Here is a 19,889-nt window from a genome sequence, read left to right on the forward strand (position 1 = left end):
ACGTAGCATAAATGTGATTCTCATATCTGCCATGTGAGAGGTGTGTCCTTATTGTTTGCAGGGGAGTTCTGTTAATCTCTGTGAGAAATCCAAGCCTGGAATTAGTAGAAAAATGCAAGTGCTGACTGACATTCTCACATCCATCGTTTTTAAAAGAGTGACAGACAGGACTATTCTCTTTGGTCCAAAGCATGTCCTTTACAGTAGGAAAAGGGAATTTTCTCTATATTCACTTCAAAGGTCATTGAATACCTTGGGAGCAAGCTAGCAAAACTTAAACATTTTAGATTATTATTTCATTGAGTTCCGGGGAACCATTAGTTGATTTTTTAGCAGTGTTTTATTGATAACTCTCAGAAAATGCCTCAGTGATGGGACTGTGCAGGACACTCTTGTTAAATGTAGCCTCTTGTTTTGCATAAATACTGGTATTTCTAATTTAATGGGGCTTTTATTTCTGAACTGCTGTAAGGTCATTTTGAAAGCGGCTTAAAAATATAAACAGAAAGAATGAACAGCTCTTTGATATTGCTTGTATGCTCAGGGACAAGAGTTAGAGAAATATATAACAGTCCACGATTTCTGCACAAGGATATCCTATGGGGAACCCATGATAGGCAATACTTGAAGGATTTAAGACTGTCAGTAGCTGTGATGTTTGAGCCTGCGTGATCAGAACATCATTTAAATGAGGTTGAAAATAACCCTGAGAAAACTGATTTTCATTTTTATAGCAGTTTATCAGGATCAGTGTCTGATTTAATATCAGTGTGATTCATGAAAACTTCACTTATCTTTGAATTCAGCCTGAAGAAATGTGAGGCACAACATCTGCACACTTATTTAAACCTAGGCTAGCTGAGACTCCATTCTTTTCAGATTGTGAGCACAGTGAAATACAGAAAAAAATGAATAAAAATATAGACAAGAGTGATTTATTGAATATTGGAGTAGTTTGTCACTGTAAGATGTTCAGGGAAATAGAGCAGAGATTTTCATCTTATCTGGATGGATGCTTAATTTGTTCCTAATGCCAAAATTACATCTGAGACTCCTTAGCTTGACTCAGGAGATCTTTCTCTTTGTTCTCATCATGAGGACATACAGGATGAACAAAGTATCTTGCTCTGCAGTATCTGCCCTTGACACTGGCATATGCCTCTGAGCTGCACCAAGGCCTAATCTCTGGAGAGGCTTATGAGTTTGCTCTTTGCTTTGTGCCTCACCAGCTTTATAATTTCACAGTGAAGCTTGTATTTTCTAAGCCATAAGTGTAAAACTGCAATAGCTAAATTGGCCTTAAATGCTGTTCTGCCTCAAAAAGTGTTTGCATCAGAATGCCCCTTTTCTTTTAATTGACCTGCTCCTTGCATGCGTTTGGTATCATTTTTGCTTAATTTTCCTACTAACATGAGAGAATATTGCTGTTAACCTTGCCAGTCGTGCAGAGGAGATGCAGTTAGAGGACAGCAAGCTGCTTTTTGTTTCAGGCTTTGCACTGCGGACTAACTTCTTCATTTGCTAATGGACTTGTCTCCATTGCTAATGGAGAATCAGAAGGACTAGCTTCACATTAAGGGTAAGGTTTGATGCTAGTTTTCAGGGCTGACTGGGAGAAGGTATGGAGCAACTATAATTAAAAAATAAAAGTGAAAAAAATCAACCCAAAACTGCTAACAGTGTTGTTAATGGAGTGTTAAACTCAGTTTATCTTAAAGGTGATTTTCGAAGAGGAGAGCCATACTTGTCTGCTCTGACTTTTGACTTCAAAAGGAAGGCATAGTCCTTTAGTACATGGCAAGATACATGTTGTTCTAGGATATGATTCATCAGTCTTCTTTTGGATGTTCACATGTGAATAAGAGGTACTGAGGAACACCTCTTCTCTTTGCTGACTAGAAGGTGGCTCTATATGGGGGATCTGATTGAGATATGCCTTCACTGTATGTACATACCTGCAGTTGGAGATACCACCCCTACTCTTTCATTTGGTGCTTTTGAAAAGGAAGATATCTACTAAACTTGTCTGGCTAGGTTTGCAATCATCAGTTGTTCTTGGAAACACCAGCTGGTCTCTCTTATTTGTGAACTGAGCACATCCATGGAGAGCCAGAGAAATTAAGGAGCTGGCAGCCTTTGTTTTTGTGAGTACAGTGACCAGCAGGTCTTAAAAGACTGACACCAGTCTTCTCCAGTAAGTAATTTTGTAGGCTTGTTCTGTTTTCAGAGCATCCCATGCTACAAGGTTTGATCACACCTGTTTTTGAGAGCTGTGAGGAAGGAACGAATGTCTGTAAGAGCCCTACAGCACAAACTGTGACAACTGTTCTCCTTCGCATTTGGTCATGGAGCCTTTGCCCCTGTCTGCCTCATCTTGCAGTGATATCAGTTTGCTGCTGTTAGATATGAGTCTAATTTGAATTTCAGGGGCATTAACTGTAATCCAGGGTCACAATTCAACAAATACTCACAAGTCAAGGTCAAGGGTGATTTCTTCCAACCCTCGCAGTCATTTTAAAAAGAAAACCTTGGTCATTTCGTTACAGAGAGAATGGCAGAATGAGCTCAGAAGTGTTATTAAAATGCTTACTGATCTTTCTTTTCCCTCTTCCTGCTTCTTTATTTACTCTGTCAAGATAGTTTTCCTGAGAACGACAGCACAGCAGCTGGACTTGATTATTTCTTTAACTTATGCAAACCCTGGGGCTCATGAGAAGGAAGGTGGGCAGCACGCAAGGTTTTAATATACATTTACCAGAAGTTAATGAACAAGCGCAGAACCTTAAGGGCATACAGCAATGTTGTCTTTAATTTTATTAAATATTTATGCAGTCCTTTTCTTCTTTGGGGCAAAGTACAGCTCCTCCTGAATATTTTTAATTACCAAGTCACTGCCAGGCGTTTTTGACTGTGCAGGTCGAACCCACTGAGAATGATTAAATTGAATGTTGAGGGAAATAACATTAGGGAATTTCTGAACCTTTTAAAGTAGCTTGCAGAATTTTTGCCCTCCGAAAAAGAAAGTAGCATCTGGGGTCACTGGAGACATAACACAATTTTGTCTCACCAAAGCTCCTCCTGGAGACATTCTGCTGGCAATTCAGGCTCTGAACAGGGGAAAGGATAAAGCCCAGTGTGTCCTAAAGGGCATAGAGTGTTTTCAAGGCAGTAACTTCTGCAATGTCTGCGTTTCCACATAGGTTTAATTTGTTGGCATTTGTTAACCTGCTTCAGGCAAAAATCCAGATTCCATTTTTATTTACCCCTCAAATCTAGCCTGCCAATAAAGAGTATGCATACAAAAAATGTGGAAAGCTTTGGATTAATCCTATTGCTTCATCACTGTATTGGCATGCAAAGGAAACTGTAAAAATAGTCTTAAATGCAATTACGTGTACTTCTACTCTTTGGTGATCTACGGAAGCATCAGTACTCTGGATTACCTTTTTCACTTTACTCAGTACTGTGTAATCTTTTGATACCACATTGACTGTGCTGCTTTAGTTTAGGGTTGGAAAAGCATAGGCTGTTTTTTTATAGGTCAGCCTTAGCTTGGTCAAAGAGCCATTAACCTACATGTTTATAGACATACCTAAGCTAGTTGTTCAAGAAGTGTTCCTACCATTTCATATTCCAAAGCACTTCCTTCTGAAAAAGTATAATTATTGTGGAATTGTTGTCTGAACTATTCTAAAAGTAAAGCTTGTAAAAGGGATGTGAGCCAAAAGAACCCAACAAATACAGTGATTATTAATTAATAGGAAAAAAAAGAAATTAACAATATTATTTTTCTTCTGAATCTTTGTCCATGTTTTGTTGTCAAATGAAACAGGAGTTCTCTGGTGTTCTGCAGGGTTGGTAGTTCTGGTGTTGTCAGGTTTCACAGACTAAGCAGGCACTTTGTCTCAGAATGATCCTAATCCACAATGCCATGCCATCAAGAGCTGCCAACACACACATTGGGGAGCAAAAGCATTGCTTAAAGGTGAGCTAAATCCAGTGAATAGGAACAGAAATACACTCACGACTTACTGTCTCCATAGTGACTACGGCTATGAGAGGCACAACAACAACCAGTGTATCCCAGCCTTCTGGTTCAGTCCGTCCTCCCTGTCCAAGGAGTGCAACATTGGTCAAAGCTATCTGAACAGCACTGGGTAAGTGAACATTGACAGCTCCCTGATTTTGGTAGACAAGAGAACCTGCTCTGACCTTTTCCTCCACATCCTGCTTGGCTATTGTCCAATCTCATTCGTGTGGTAATGTTTGCAGCCACATCTGTATGGAACATTGCCTCATTCTTCAGAGACAGGGAGAAGCACATTAACATAAGTGACATGTAGATATCGTATTGCTATCAAGTGATGTGTAATCTCTGGAGCTTAGACTTGAAGCTCCTCTTTGCTGCAAAATTAAAACACGAATCAAGAAGGTGAATCTGAGAGAAAGCTGAACATTTAACAGAACAGATTCATGGTATTTAACCCTGTTTTTCATTGAACCTCTTTCTTTTTTTAAAGCTCTTATTATAGCTTCTGGTAAGGCTAAAATGGACAATTTTCACCTTGTGATTTTATTTTATTTTTTTCTCCTGCCATTTTCATGTTGTGTACTCAGTGCAGTGAAATTTCAGATAAGACACATGCTGGTTTCTCTTGGTTATACCCAGAACATACAGCAAATGTTGGTCTATTATAGTAGTATCATTTGAAAATGCTATTCTGTTGTGTGGGTGATACTCTAAATGCTGGTTGCACTTGATGCAAAATTGTGGTGTTCCTTCTCAGGCACTGCAGGCCCTGAAGACTTCACAGGGCTGCTTCTAAATCATGGATTCTGCATGCCTGTTTATTATGGACAGGGTCATTTGAGGTTGATAGTTGGGAGTAGCTGAAGAAAATGTGGCCGCTGCGAGTCTGGAGTCATTTTGCTTCAGAGACAACATTCCTCTTATCCTCTTTCATCTCAAAGGTTGCGACATGTACGGGATGTAATGACAGCCCTGGCCAGTGTGACTGTTTGCAGCCTTCTTGACAGAGGGCAAGAAAATTGCTGGAATCTGGACATTCTTAGCCAACCTTGTGTTTTAGTTTGGAATTACCAGAAAGTGTTAATCCCAATCAACAGCAATGGAAATAGTCAGGCATCTTGCAAATTTGCCAATATCTTCCAAGCAGATTTTTTCCATGAATAATTTTAAAATTGAACTGGACAAAGCCATTACCAGATCCTTCCAAGTGCTTACTGGCAGAATGGATGCAGGCACAATGTAATAAAAAGCATAATAAAAAGCTGGGATGTGGGGCGTAAATTCTGCAGTCATGAAATTGGGGGAATTCTCGGCCTTCTAGAAACACAGACTAATTGACCTCCATAATGAGTGTCTGTTCTCAGTGGTGCTGCTGAGAATCTCTGGAGAAGGCTGGATTGTGATTTGTTTGGTTTTCTCTGGTTTAATAAGGTAATGTGATTATTCCTTTCAGTCAGGGAGTCACACTGACAGTTAGCCTTTGAGAAAATGTGTGCAATATTATGGGCAAATAAAACAAAAACAAAAATAGAAACCTTTCCACCCATTGCCTGAGCCCAATTTCTTTTCATTTCTGTACCCCAGATACCGAAGGATTGTGTCCAACAACTGCACAGATGGCTTGCGGGAGAAGTATAAGGCCAAGGTGGAGAAGTGCCCTGGAAAAGCACCGCGAGGACTGCATATCCTCACCAGTGATGGAAAGTTGGTCACAGAGCTGGGGCACAATGCCACCTTCATCATCCTTATGGAAGAGGTGCGTTTCCAGACTCGGCAAGTCTTTCACATCATGGCAGGACTGGTACTCTTTTCCCTTCATCTATCAGGCAGCTAAGAGGAAAAGAGCAATCAGGCAAGGTTACAAAATGTTGAATGTTACTGTGATCTGGGGGGAATTCATGAGAGCGAGTTGCACGTGAAACGTAGAAGCAAGTAATATTATGTCAATTCATATATGTGTTTGCCTGGTTATCTTGCCTACCAGTGAAGGATGCTGCTGAAGAATGACAGGAGATCTGGTCAAAATCATATTTCCCCAGAAGGTTCTTGGTGCTTCTAGCGAGCTGTGGTTTAGGGAGTCTGTGAGTCAGAGATGAAGTCTTTATGCTTACCATTTCCCAGTTTCTGGGTTGCTAACCTTTAGTTCCATCTTAGCTGAAGCATAATTAGGAAAGGTTAAGAATGCTGGGAAGTGTTTTCAGGCTCATGGGAAGCAGTGAGGGATGTTCAAACATTATTGCTTTTGCAGTAGGAACGGAGCCTCCTCAACCCACCTCTGAGTTCCCCGGTGTATATTTGTTTTATTTTTAATGCGGTAGGATTCCCTCTTTAGCTAACAGTAGCATAAACAGTACAGTGCCATGCTATATTGAAGCATCAAAATACTGAGGTAGTTCCAGAGGTCTGAATCAGGTATCCCTCTGCTTGGTGAACACATACATTACAACCCTTGCCACTGAAGTCTTGTGGCCCAGTGGACAGATAGCTAAAACAGTTTGTATGCCTTTGGGCTGTTTTCTTCAAACTATTTTCGCCTTTTTTGGTCTGTAATTTAATGTTTAGGGGCACATGTGGTGGCTCTTTGCAGCTACTGCACTCCCCTACAGGGAGGAGAGTAGGCTACATTGGGCCACTTATGCCTTCAAGAATATAATGTACTCTTAAGTCTGAGCATGCTGCCATGGAGAAATATTTTTTCTTGTGATAGCTTATTATTATTTTTTTTTTAAATGTGTACACTTCTATTTATTTAAAGACTTGTCCAGTAACTAGATGTTACATTGGAACCATGCTAATCTGACAGGGCTTCTTTACGTACTTCCTCAGAGATTCATGCTTGCTCTGGTTTTACAGAAAGGGAATTTCTTGTCTACATGGCTGGTTCCTTTATATTCTGCAGACTTGACATGGTAAGATGATTTGTATAGACACTAGTGAGTGGGAGTTCAGAAACGAACAGACATAATCTAAAAATTAGGAATCTAGTAGTAATTTATTAAGCAACTCAAGCGGAACTGTTGTGTACAAAGAATGATAAACAGATGGGGAATAAGGCAGCAGTCAAAGTAGCTGAAAAGTGGAGCCTTTACAAGGCTTCAGAGAATGAAGAGGCTGCTGAATAAATATGTGAGGGTGTTGACTCTGTCCTTTGTTGAAAAATATTTCAATGGAACAATTTTTATCCTAAGGAAAGGGTATTTGCAAGAACATGTTTCTGTGGGTGAACAGCTTACTCCACAGAGAGCTGTTATGTTGAGTTTGTTTCTTAAAATAAAAGGTCATTTTAAAAGGGGGAGATATAAAACAGCCTGACATTTTGGGGAGAAGTATTTCAGTCTTTCAGTGTCAACCTGAGAATGAAAGAAAAATCAGCAAAACAAATGAGTTGTCATCAAACTATCCCTCAGTAATTGGAAGAAATAATTTTTATGATTTCTTTATTAATTGAAATATTTATTATTGCAAACCTTACTGTCATGCAGGTTAATTCCTTCCTCGCTTCACTTCCTCTGCTCAGTCTGCTGTGGGTTTTGTTGCTGCTGAGTCTTTCTCTGTGACCTCTGTTCAGCCCTTCTACTCCTCCTGACTAATCCTGACCAACAACTTTGTGTTTAGCCATCAGTTCCTTTCTATCTCCTAGAAAGACATGCACCCACAGTATACTGGTGTGAGTGACTGACCTTAACATCATCCAGTGATAAAATAATGTTTTACTATAGTTACTGGAAAATGATATTTCACAGGATTTGCAGATTCAATCTTAGTATTGTTCACAGTGTTAATTCAGGATATGTGTGGCAGTGACAAAGATGCACTGACAGATGATCTTGCTTTGTTTTTAGAGGTGTGGGGACTTGAGTTGCATGTATATGCAAAGAAACATGAGGAAATAAGAGCTTTTTCTGCTTTTTGAGCTTCAGCACAAAGAGTTGAGACTGCCAGTATGCTGTTAAGGAGTTGTGTTCTTGACCAGATCAGTGAATTTATTTTTGTACTTGATCTTTCCTGTATATCCTCAGCTTCTCTCTGAAAGCCTGCCTCTCAAGCTTAAATGATTGTTTAGGTGGCAGCTCCAAATAGTGAACTGTGTGATTCTATTGTCTTCTGTTTATGCCATCACACAGCTTCCCTCTTTCAGTAATTACAAGCTGATGGCAAAGCTTGATAACAGGTTTGTAAATGCAAGTGAGCTGAGAAAGCAGGCAGTGACTATTCAAAGTACAAGTCTGAGCAAGTATTAGAGCTCTGAACATCTATTAGTAGTTTACTGAACCATGTTTATAGAAAAAGATAGTCACAGCTGTGCCATATTTTTTACACTGTTTGAGCTTCATTAGAGAAACACCTTTAGGTTCTGCAGAAATGAGATTGTGTGCTTCTGAATGCAATGGGAAAAAAAGTTTCCTCCCAAGCCTCTTCTCTGCCTGCTTTGCTTTGTTTCTGATTCCAGTACTCTGCCTGCTATTCCCTGAGCTTTTCCTTTATGTGGGTTATTTGAGGTTTCATGATCAAAATATATATGTACACAGATGTGAAAACTTCTCCAGGGTGGTCATGTTGGGGTGATAACTTTGAAAGGCCATTACATGGTAATACTCTTCTCCACCTATTTCACTGCCATTTGCCTGCCCACTGATGCCTGCATGCAGAGCTCCAGTCTTTGTGACAGCCCTTAGCTCAGAGCTTTTGGTAGCTTACAGGGCTTAAAGCAATAAAACGTGCCTCTTGATTATATATAGAAAGCAATTAACTTTATCCATTTGAAATGTCTCCAGCATCTTCTATTTTAATTTAAATTTATAAATTCTAGAATGTCTGACATTGTATGAGGGGCTAACACTTCTTTTATTATTTTATATACTGGATACAGAGGTGTGGAAAAGAGAAAGAAAAGATTAGTGTGATGGGCTGGCTTTTCATTGAAGGCCAAACACTCATAATTAGGTGGTTCTTAGCCACAAGAAGTCTCTTCCTATTTCTCTGCTTCAAACCTTCTCCTTTCAAACAGAATCAAATTGGAGAAGCAAGGAGAAAATAGAATTGTAAAGCAAGAGAGGAGAGCTCCTGTGATAGGTACAGGAGTGACAGCCCGAGGTCACCAGTGATGAATCCAGCCCAGATCTGACTTTTATCTTCTGTTCAGTGTCTTCCATATGAGATGAGCTTGTGGTCTTAGTACATTCCCTTGAGAAGTAGTTTTGAAGGGCTTAACAAGCTGTGTGAGCATTTCTATCAAATAACTGCATATCCCAAGAGTGTAATTTTGTCCCTGTTAGAGACTTCTGTTGAATGACTTAAAAAGAAACCTCTCTATTGAAACAACGTTATTGGCTACTCAGTATTATAGATATAGGTTTTGCTGTTATTTCTGCTCTATTTCTGTTGGTTTGTTTTTTTTTTTTCTTTTAGTTTTCTACTATAACTTCAGTGTCCTAATAGGACAGAGGTGAAAATATATGGTTCCTAACAAAGTCAATAGCAATATTGCCCTAACCTGTGTGAAATGGGAGTGATGGAGAAAGAAAGAAGAGATATCTAGCACCTGTAATCAAATGCCCATATTTTGTAACCTACATAATAAGCTAGACTTTATGGATGTGTGCTTGAGAAATCCAGATATACTCTCAAGGCAGAACCATCCCTGAAAATATCATTTCTCCAGCCTGATTTGTTAATGCAGGCAAGACAAAGTTTGTGGGGCACGCTGTGATCTCAAAGACCTACTGCAGTGTAGTCTGGTCTATAGTCTGTGTTCACAGAATCACAAAATCACAGCATTGTAGGGGTTGGAAGGGACTTCTAGAGATCATCGAGTCCAACCTGCCTGCCAATGCAGGTTCCAGAGTATAAGATCAGGTGCACTTTTGAAACTGGAATCAGTAGTAAAGCACTGCATCCTGCTTCTGCCAGGGCTGCCATTACTGTTTCTATAGAAAAAATCATTTATGACAGAGGGATTCACAGTCTGAATCTAGACTGAAAACTATGTGTTTTTCCATACCCAGGTACTTGAAAAGTACCACTTAGTAGAAATCTGGTACTGTCAGATCTAAAACTCTTGGGGACTGTCACAATGTGATTGTCCTTGTCAGTATCTTCACTTCATCTAATCTGTACAGTTTTGTAGGAAGCCTACTTGGGAAGATAGTGATAGGACACAGGGGAATGGTTTTAAGCTGAAGGAGGGAAGATTTAGGTTGGTTGTATGAGGGAAGTTCTTTACTTGGAAAGTGAAGTGCTGGCACAGGCTGCCCAGAGAGGCTGTGGATACTCCATCCCTGGAGGTGTTCAACCCAGGTTGGATGGGGCCCCAGGCAGCCTGGTCTAGTACCAGATCTGGAGGTTGGTGGCCCTGCCTGTGACAGGAGGGTTGGAACATCATGATACTTGGGGTCCCTTCCAGTTCAGCCATTCTGTGATTCTATGAAGCCGTGCTTTCTTTTGTGCAACTGGCCCTGAGACTTTTGTGAATTTTGAGTTCAGTGGTCTTTTCCAGCAAATGGAGGACTGTGCAGGGTCTGACCTGACCTGTTACTCTGTAGCTGATGAGTGAGAACTCATCGTCAGTACAGCTGGGATCATCTCTAAAAGGTAGCGGCATCTTTTTCACCCGTGGTAAATACAGTGGTACCCTTTTCCCGATAAATGATTTGAACTAATACAGCTTACATATATACAGAAAGCTGCACAGGTATTATCAGGGTGTAATTTTATTTCACTTTAGTAAATCACTGTGGTGGGCTTTAGATCTATTTAAATTAGACTTGTTTTGTGTTACTTTTAGTCAGCTGAGAACAAATACATAGCAAGACTCCAAGAAGCTGAAATAACAGACACTTCTATAGTTCAACTACAGTGGTTTAAAAAGTAATTTAAACTAAAACAGTGCAGCTGCTTCTTCTAGACAATACCTGCAATGCTGGAATCTCTTGTCTGCTGTTCCCTCCTTCATTTAATAGCTGTCATTGACAATAATCTTAGTAGGGATTTTCTCATCATCTATTGCATTCTCCTGCGTATCGCCAGGCCTGATCTCTGGCATTAGATAACAGCTGTCAGTCATCTGTGTGGAACTCAACCTTTATAAATTCTTCCATCCAGACCTTAGGTGTCTAGCTGAAATTAGTTATCTAGGCTTTTTATCATAAGGGTACAGAGATGGATATTTGCAGAAGGTAGTTTGTGTCACCTGTCTTGGTTATCTTAGAATAGAATGTATTGGTCTCTTTCTTTTTTTTTTTTTTTTCCTTTTTTTTTTTTTTCCTTTTCCATAGACTATTCAGGAAGCCTGAAAACTAGGTTAGGCTGGACCTGAGTATGTCAGTATCATCAATTATTAACCTGTCTCTAAAATGTTCCCAAGGCTTCCATTTACTCCTGGGAATTGCATCTAGCAATTAACATATAGCCTCCCATCACTGTAGTGCCTCCCATCTTGCTGCTTCTGCCAAAAGTGCTTGTTGGATGTCACCCATTTAGCAAAGGGCTGTGCAAAGTCCTTGCCCTTTGCAGTGACACATAATCCCCAACCATGCATTGTACCAGAAGAATCAAATATGATCCCCTTGATATATACATCTTTGACATTCTACTTTCTCAAAATCTCTAAATCCAAGATGACAGAATAACAGCTGCAAATGTTCAGATACTCCAAGCATTAATATTAAGTAGTTAGCTGGCACTGATTTGAATCTGGCCCCTTTTGGATCTGGCAGGATGAAGCTTGACTTTTTAAGTAAAGTCATGAGTTTGTGTCCACACTGACGAAGTGGAGCTGAGCAGTGGGATAGAGGGTAATATAAATCACTCTTATCAGCCCAGTTCCCTAATCCAACTTTATTTGTTGCAGGGTGATCTCCAGAGGACTAATATTCAACTTGATTTTGGGGATGGCATCGCGGTATCCTATGCAAATTTCAGCCCTGTTGAGGATGGCATCCGGCATGTATATAAGAGTGCTGGAATCTTCCAGGTGACAGCATATGCAGAAAACAGCCTGGGCTCTGACACTGCTGTCCTCTTCCTGCACGTGGTTTGTAAGTACTTCCTCCTGCTAGATTCCTTGGGTGAAATCCTAGCCTCATTGAAAATCCCTGCAGCTTCAGTGGGGCCTAGGAATGCATACAACCACACACATATATGCAATTTGTGGCTTATTTAATAAAGAGGAAGCATCTTTTAATGATAGTGTATTTACAGTCTGCACATGCAGAGAAAAGCTTAAGAAGGATTTTGAAAAGTTCAGAGGTGAAACAGCATATGAAACAAAATCCAGATATGTATTTTTAGCTTCTGATACCAAGAGGTTTAGATTAATCTAGTGCGTTTTTACTCAGTATTTAGATGTTTTCAACACAGATATTAAATAAGACAGAAATCATTGTGATAAGTGTATTTCCTGGTATATGGATGTACTGAGAACTGCTGTGCTATTTGTTCATGCTTCATGCATTTGACACACACTCCTGACTTTTTATTGCTGTTACAGAGATGGGTCCAATTTCTTTCCACCTGACACACAAGCAGAATTGTAGAGCCCCTGACTGACCTTTTCAAAGCACTCAAAAGGGAGGAGAGAACCCAGGATGAGACCAGGAGGGTCTTGGTTCTTTGTTCTGTTATTCTCTTGAAAAGGCAATTGAGTCTGTGTTCATATGTACTTCTTTGGTTGTGGTCCTAATGGTGCACTCAGCCATGTCCATCTTTTTCCATAGCCTGTCAGAAAGTATTCTATTCTGCCAGTCTTGTGCTTGAGCTTTTCCACTGGAAACAAGTCAGATAATTCCAAAATGCAAGAACTATTTTCTTCTTTTAAATCTCAAGCTCCCCGTTTGAAAGAATAAATGTTCCTTGAAGCTTTTATTATGCTCATAATTCCCTCAAAGTCAATCATGGCTGCATTTTACAACCTGTTATTAGAGCATTAACTGTTTTTTCCTTCACCTTGGGCCATTAGCTGACAAAAGTGATGGTTACCTGGTAATAACAATGAACTTTGTAAGGATTATCTGATTTTTCTCCCAGGAACTGCTGTTCCATGCTGAGGATTTTGGAACAGAATGCAAAAGAGGGGCAATTGCTTGGCTTATTTGTGTCCACTTCTCCCTCAGCTTCTTAGATCTCTCTCCATTGACTTTTTTAGACTTCTTAGATGGCCAGCTTGTTACTATTATCTCTAGAGAAGTATTTTCCAGACATTTACATTCACACTAACAGTGGGAATAAAGAAATTAAAATCCACATCTTAGTACTAGATTTTTAGTATGTTTTGATGTGCTTATCAATATTGGAGGTTTGCCCTTGAAGCTCAACTGTATGGACAAAATAGCAGTTACATTAATCACCTTCAGGTTAATGTTTGTCTGGTGCTGGAACTTTTTGCTTTAAAGAAAGAAAAAAAAAAAAAAGAAAAAAAAAAAAAGAAAAAAAAAAAGAAAAAAAAAAAAAAAGAAAAAAAAAAAAAAAGAGAGAGGTAGGAGCTCCTGAGCTTCAAGCAACAGTAGGTTTCTCTATGTCAGCCTTAACAGAGAGCATTCACCTTTTCACCTTTGTGGAATCTACTCATCCCCTCATTTAAAGGAAGGGAAGATTTTTCTTCTTCCTTCCCTGTCAGGAAATATTTGGGGGAACCTGCTCTTCATGGGAATCCTGTGTTCTTCCTATGGGCACATTTCAGAAATGACTTGCTGGTAGACCCATTAGGAAAAGGGGAAATAAACTGAGAGCCAAAACCTAGAATATGGTTCTGTCTTTGGAGCTCTGTGTTCTGGTGGTAAAAGAACAGCTCTTGCTTTGCAGAATTCTTGTCATCCAAGTAGGTGAATTAATTAATGTCCCCATTTCGTATTTGAAAAGCTGAGAGGCAATGTAACAAGATAATCTCAGTTAAAATCAGCAATTTTGTGCTTCCTCAACTTAATATTTTACATTAAAAAAAAAAACAAAAAACCTCCTTTCTTCCTTTCTTACTCATTCTTTCCTTTTCATAGTGATAATCTATCAGTTTGCTCTGTATTAAAAGGTACCATTCAATAAGGGCTCAGTAATGCACCAGTTACCAGCTGGAATTCAGTATAAGCAAAACTGGCATATTTTATGAGAAGGAAGAAATTGAGATAGGAGGAAAAAAAACCAAAAACCTTAGAATTATTTACACTTTTTGTTGGGGTTGGCAAGAGGAATTTTCTTCTTAATTCTGGACTTCTTGCACTGGACTCACTGTGGACGTTTGATCTTATTAGATATAATTTACGTTGATGTTTTTGAAAGCAAATTTGTATGACCCTGTAAAAAAAAACCTCTATATGTCAATGCACATACCTTTTAATCTGTTCCTGCCTTTCTTTGCTGGTGTTAACAGGCTTCCCATCAGCTATTCGAAGTAAGGCCAAAGTCAAAATAATACTAAGATTTACTATTGCTCAAAATCATAAAACTTTTTTTAAAATACTTTCTAAAGAGGAACTTGGAGGGCATATTTATTCAAGCCATAAATACCTCTTACATAATCAGCTTTAAGTCAACTTAGTTAACGTGTTTTGCCCACTAATATTAGCTCTCTGGATAGATTTTCAATGAAACAATTTCTTTCTCTCTAGTGTCCTGTTATAGAATCGTAGAATCTTTTGAGTTGGAACGGACATTTAAAGGTCATTTGGTCCAGTGCCCCTGCAGTGAACAGGGACATCTCCAACTCCATCAAGACTTCAATAGCAGCCTGCCCTATCCTGTGAGAAGCAAGTTCATTGTTCTCCCTTAGCCTGTATTTAGTATCTTTCACTTACTGGCTTCAGAAATTCTCTTGTATGTCTATAACAGGGACTCACTGCTGACAGTAATTTGATTTGTTTAAGGGAAAAATCCTTGCTGTTTACAACTAAGCTGGGAAGATTTAACTCTGAGCCTTTAATAATCATCTGTCTCTTCCCTCAGGTCCAGTGGAGCATGTCCATCTGAGTGTCCCTTTTGTTGCAATCAGGAATAAGGATGTCAACATTACTGCAGTAGTTTGGCCCAGTCAAGCAGGCACACTTACCTACTTCTGGTGGTTTGGTAACAGCACCAAGGTACGGTTGCCCTTTGATTCACATTTATTTGCTAAGCTTGTACCAGGCAGGGAACTCCCTTAACCCCAATGAAAACTTCATGTCATTGCTTATTTTGTGTCATTTTCTTCTTTTTACTTTCTAAAAAATAGGTTGTCATTACTTTAAACTTCAGCTCTGTGTATCTTTTTCCCCCTCACTCATATTGCTCTTAGAAGTAGTTACTTTTTTTTTACATCTGGCTGTTATCTGCCCCACTGAGCTATGAAGACCACTGTTATTACCAGAGTTGGCTTGCAATGTAACTGAATTATATCTCTATGTATAGGATAACACTGGCTTTCAACACTGTTTAAAAACTGCCAGTGTTCAAATAACCATGGGTGTTTCCATTATGTACCAGAATGCTGTATATAACACTGCATTCCAACACAATACTTTAAAGCTGTTGGTGTTCAAACAGAATCACAGAAATAACCAGTTGCATCTAGAATTTCAAGTGAGAAGCTCAAGAAGCTCTGTTTGTGACTATTGTTCATAGGCTGGATATATACTGGAATAGATAGATAGAGAGGAGACTTTTTTATAGAGAATGTTGAAGTTGCTGGCAAAAAGTTACCAAGAAATACTTTTTCTATCAATAATTAAAGCACGTGAATCTACAAGTTGCGATTGTGGAGAGAGCAGAACTGCTTATTAGTGACAGATTTTGATGCAGGCTTCAGGTGTGAGACAGCTGACACAGGCACTATCCTCCATGAAAAACAGTGGCAGCACTGAATTGTACCACCCCTATTTTTCAATTTAGTATCTGCTTTTACTTACGAAAAGCAGATTAAGTCATGCCATTTTCCACTATATTGAAAGCAATCTAAGTGTCATAGTTATTCTGCCACAACTTTTGTCCTTAATGTAGAAGAGTTTTTGAAATAGAAATTAGTATAGAGAGAGAAAAACAGTTTTGTTTGCTAAAGATTTTCATCCATCTGTCGTGGTGTTTGGATCTGTCTTGTAAATAGGATCTGTTACTTAAACTATCATCTAGTTCAAATTTCAGTAGAATATAGACAGGTGTAGATGTGTCAACGATTTGGACGTTGCTGTATGTGGAGCAGCTAAAATTTTAATTCCTTGGAGTGGTTTTATTGTTATTGAATTACACTGAGTTAGAGATCAGATGAGATGGTTCCTCTTATCTGCAGATAATCAAAGATCCAGAGCACCATTCATTCTTACTGTTCTCTCCAGCAACCTCATGTATTTCATTGTGCTGCTTAGCCACTGACAGTGTATAGCAATATGTGTAGATACAGCAGTAGCTGCTTTTTGATATATTTTTCTGCCCCCAGAACAGTAGTCTGAATCAAATCAAAACTCCTTCTGGGATGTTTGATATATGTCTCATGGACAAACTGTGGCACTTTTAGTACTGGTCAAATCTGGGCACACTGATTTGTTTGTGAACTGTGGGATGTGGTGTGTAATATTGTGCACAGTAACTATCTGGCATTGTTACACCCTGATAGCAACTTCTATGTCTGATCAGCCCATAGGCATCCCAAGCAGAACCATGTGTCTCGTGTCACTGCACATTCTCACAGAGGTATTCTGTGCTCCTACACAGGAAAATGTTGTCTTACACTCCAATAGCCTGGCTGAGATCCTTCTGTTGCCCTCAACATCTTGCTGGAATCATTGTACTGAATTTCTACTGTACTAATTTTTGCAGTATACCCAAAGGGCAATTTGCTTGGATTAACACAGGTCCAGTTTAATAAATGTGTCCAGCTGTCTAATAGGTTGAGCAAATGAACCTTAAACTACTTGATTTAATTTAGAGTTGATTTCCAGGTCTTGGTGCCTGAATTAAAATTAAGGAGTTGGCTGAATGTTAAAACTCCATGATGGAGGTGAAATCAGCCATGATAATGGAATGTCCTGCATGCACACGCACACAAAAGGGAAATAGTAATTTTAAAGACCAGATTGGTTCCTCTTATCTGCCTTTGCACATAATCATACCCTGTAACCTCCAAGTATATTGCTAATATCACTGCATTTTAATTTAGGACTATTCTGCTTGCCCAGGATGTGCATCTTAGTATATGTTAGCTGCAACTCCAGGGCTATCCCAGGCTGCCATCCTTGAGTTCCCAGATATCAGACAGGCTTTTCTTTCGTTGCTTTTTTAGGTAATGAATGAGAGGGTCAAAAGTAGGTGGCATTCTACAGGTGAAAAATCTCTTTGCCAGCCTGGGCTTATGCCAGTGAAAACTGATATGTCTATGAAAATGGCATGTATAGCCATTGTTTTGAAATGCAGGCAAATTATCAGTCTGATGGGATTAAGTGTTAGAGCTGGAAAGTGAATGTTTAGGATATTTTTCTTTGGAAACAAACTATCAGTTTGGAGAGGGAACAGCTGTAATGGCACAATTGTTTTATCTGTGCTCTTAGACCTCTAAGTGCTTTTGCAAAGGAGAATGTATCACTGTTTCTATTGTAATGGTTTAATCCAAACCAAGAGACTTGTCAATAGACCAGCTGTCAGCTCAAAGGAACTATTAGGGCAAGACCTTTGATTTTCAATAAATGAATCTCTTTCCTAAATGTGGTGCACTTTTCTCCTCTAGGTGTGAATCAGTGTAAGAATTTCCTGTGCAAAGGGGAGAGCTGTAATGCTATCAGGAATGTATTTGAGAAGATGTAGATAAAGTCAGACTTCTCAGCCACAATTTGGAACTAGCCAAATGCTGCTCAACTTTATTCTGGAAGCCATCCAGCTGTGTTCAGATAGTAGTGTCTATAGGAGTTATGCCAGGTCTTAACATAACTTGCTAGTTTTATAACTGAAGCTGACTTTTGCCTTACAGACTTGAAACATGGGCAAGACAATATTTGTTGTCATTGTACTGTCCTGATCAAAGCTGCTATGAGATAGATGCATGGATTTGCACTTATAAGTGAGAGCAAACCTTGCTGAGCTGCTTGAGACCTTGAGGTTTTGGGGAGCCCCTCATGCATCCAAAGATGGCTTCGGACAGGGTTACTGGCCGCATCCTCACCTCAAGTGACTGCATGGTGGCACCTCCAAACCACAGTGGTGTGGTCTCCCTGTCCAGTTATTTTCCTAAGCAGGTGTAGTGGGACTAGCAAGAGTTGAATATTAGGACAGTTCTCTCATCAGAAAGAGTGTTAAGGCATTGGAACAGGAAGCTCAGGGAAGTGGTGGAGTCCCCATCCCTGGAGGTGTTTAGGAACTGTGGAGAATTGGCATTTAGGGGACATGGTTCAGTGGACAAAGTGGTGATGAGTTGATGGCAGGACTTTATGATCTTGGGGTTTTTTTCCATTCTTAGTAATACTACAATTATCTGAGTGGTCATAGTGCTGACAGGTTGATGGTTGGACATGATTTTAGAGGACAAAAGCTTTATATGATTCTGTGATTCTAAAGAGTGGGGTTGGTCCTGAATCTGACAAATAGGAGTTGTTTGAAAAAGTATTCTGTCTCTGGATTACAGTCGAATACTGATTTGAGTTGGACCTTCTGTTTTGGACAGCAGAGAAAGCAACTATGCTGAGTGTTCATGCTTGCATGTTTACAGCTCTGCATTCTGCAGCATTAATTCTGCAGTCACTGACTGTGTTCTGCTGAGGTATTCATACCGTAATGAGTTGCAGTTCAGTGGAAATAATTTTCAGGAGGAATTTAGTGAAGTGAGAGTAAGCTTAGCCTGTGGATTGGTCTCAGTGGGTGGTGCTTGGATCACATGCTTTTTGAACTTAGCAGAACATGCAGAGCTGTGCACCCCGTATCAGCCAGGGGTGAAAGGATACTTTGGCCTGGTGGATTATTCAGCTGACTGTTGTACTTGAGTTAATTGCATCCTGATTTTGATATTGTTGTCATTGTTTCCCCTTTGCAGCCCCTCATCACTCTGGAGAGCAGCATCTCCTACATCTTCAGTGAGGAGGGGATGAACACTGTCACTGTGCAGGTTGCTGCAGGCAACACCCTCATTCAAGACACCAAGGAGATCGCAGTACACGGTAACTTCATCCACTTACAATAAGATCAGGGAGCATATAGAAGTGAAGAACAGGCAGTTGTCATTGAGCCAAAATGAACTCTGAACTCCCTGTTGCCTGGAGGGACCTACAAAGTAAAATGTTTGTTAACTCTGAACAAAGTGGATCAGATTTATTATAATTTGTGAAGTGGGCTGTATACAGCCAGGATTTCTTTTCACATAGTTGTTGTATAAAGGTGAAGAGTTTGGAAGAAATGGGACAGAAATGGCTCTCTTGTTGGTATTTCTGCCCATATTCCATACCACAGTGGGACTTTCACTGTGTGTTCACTGGGCTTCTCTATGCATCACATTTGGTATGTTTGTGCTGTACCTGTACATAGAAGAATTTTCTCCTAGGCTAGCCTTCATTCTACTTACCTAGTTTTTGGCATCCAGCATTCAAGGACAAGCTTCTCTCTAGGCAGCAAGTTTTATTGAGAAGGTCCCAGAAGATCCATAATGTGTTTCTCACTCTATTTCAAAATGCCCTGTAAGAAATTTTGCTGCACTCTGTAAAATACTCAAAACTTTGGACTTTATCACAGAGTAATTCCTGCAGTTGGAACATCCAAACAGTTCTGTACACAAGGCTATGTTGTAAACTGAGCTGTCTGAAGGAAGGTGTCCTTCCTGAACCCAAATCTGGTGATTGGTGCAAGTCCAAATATGTAAACAAGAGACATCTTTGGTAAACATGTGCTCTGGTAAAGTTACATTACCAGTGCTAATCTGTGCCCT

At 39.7% G+C, this 19,889-nt stretch overlaps 1 protein-coding gene across 1 annotated transcript in view; it reads left to right on the plus strand.

The window, feature by feature from the left end:
• SORCS3 (sortilin related VPS10 domain containing receptor 3) overlaps positions 1 to 19,889 on the plus strand; it is a 264,737-nt gene that overhangs the window by 231,619 nt on the left and 13,229 nt on the right. Inside the window, exons 17-21 of the mRNA XM_015867276.3 lie at positions 4,044 to 4,157; positions 5,615 to 5,786; positions 11,880 to 12,066; positions 14,963 to 15,096; positions 19,005 to 19,128. Of these exons, the coding sequence (XP_015722762.2) occupies positions 4,044 to 4,157; positions 5,615 to 5,786; positions 11,880 to 12,066; positions 14,963 to 15,096; positions 19,005 to 19,128 (731 nt within the window). The remainder of the gene's footprint in view (positions 1 to 4,043; positions 4,158 to 5,614; positions 5,787 to 11,879; positions 12,067 to 14,962; positions 15,097 to 19,004; positions 19,129 to 19,889) is intronic.

The sequence above is a fragment of the Coturnix japonica genome, chromosome 8, assembly GCF_054131305.1.
Source record: "Coturnix japonica strain WE chromosome 8, WE-NBRP24, whole genome shotgun sequence".
NCBI classification, from domain to species: Eukaryota; Metazoa; Chordata; class Aves; order Galliformes; family Phasianidae; genus Coturnix; species Coturnix japonica.